The sequence below is a fragment of the Cyprinodon variegatus genome, unplaced genomic scaffold, assembly GCF_000732505.1.
Source record: "Cyprinodon variegatus isolate N-32 unplaced genomic scaffold, C_variegatus-1.0 Scaffold1547, whole genome shotgun sequence".
NCBI classification, from domain to species: domain Eukaryota; kingdom Metazoa; phylum Chordata; class Actinopteri; order Cyprinodontiformes; family Cyprinodontidae; genus Cyprinodon; species Cyprinodon variegatus.
Genome location: NW_015152000.1, coordinates 121589 through 121880, shown reverse-complemented (window position 1 = coordinate 121880; position 292 = coordinate 121589). Strand labels below are relative to the sequence as shown.

Sequence of the window (292 nt, the reverse complement as noted above, 5' to 3'; positions counted from 1 at the left end):
CGCACCTGTTCACTGTTCACTCCTGTTCACAGCTGCTCACGGGTCACACCGTCACACACTGTAGGACTGACTCTGACCTTTTCCTCTCCCAGTGACAGCTCTTCCTCGTCATCCTCATCCTCGTCTTCCTCCTCATCCTCGTCTTCGTCTCCCGCCCCGGTCATGGAGGACGATGATGAAGGTTTCAGCCAACCAGCGCCTATTAAAGTTCGTGGTGAAGTCTTACTTGAGGTCAGTTTGTTTTGAAGAAGTTTGACCTTAAAGGGGAACACTTTTCTTTTTTTACATTGGT

The 292-nt window shown here is 49.7% G+C and overlaps 1 protein-coding gene across 1 annotated transcript in view; it reads left to right on the top strand.

Annotated features, from left to right (window-relative positions):
* The window catches only part of naf1 (nuclear assembly factor 1 ribonucleoprotein), a 13841-nt gene that overhangs the window by 3753 nt on the left and 9796 nt on the right, over positions 1-292 (top strand). Inside the window, exon 3 of the mRNA XM_015403711.1 lies at positions 93-231. Coding sequence (XP_015259197.1) covers positions 93-231 — 139 coding nt within the window. The remainder of the gene's footprint in view (positions 1-92; positions 232-292) is intronic.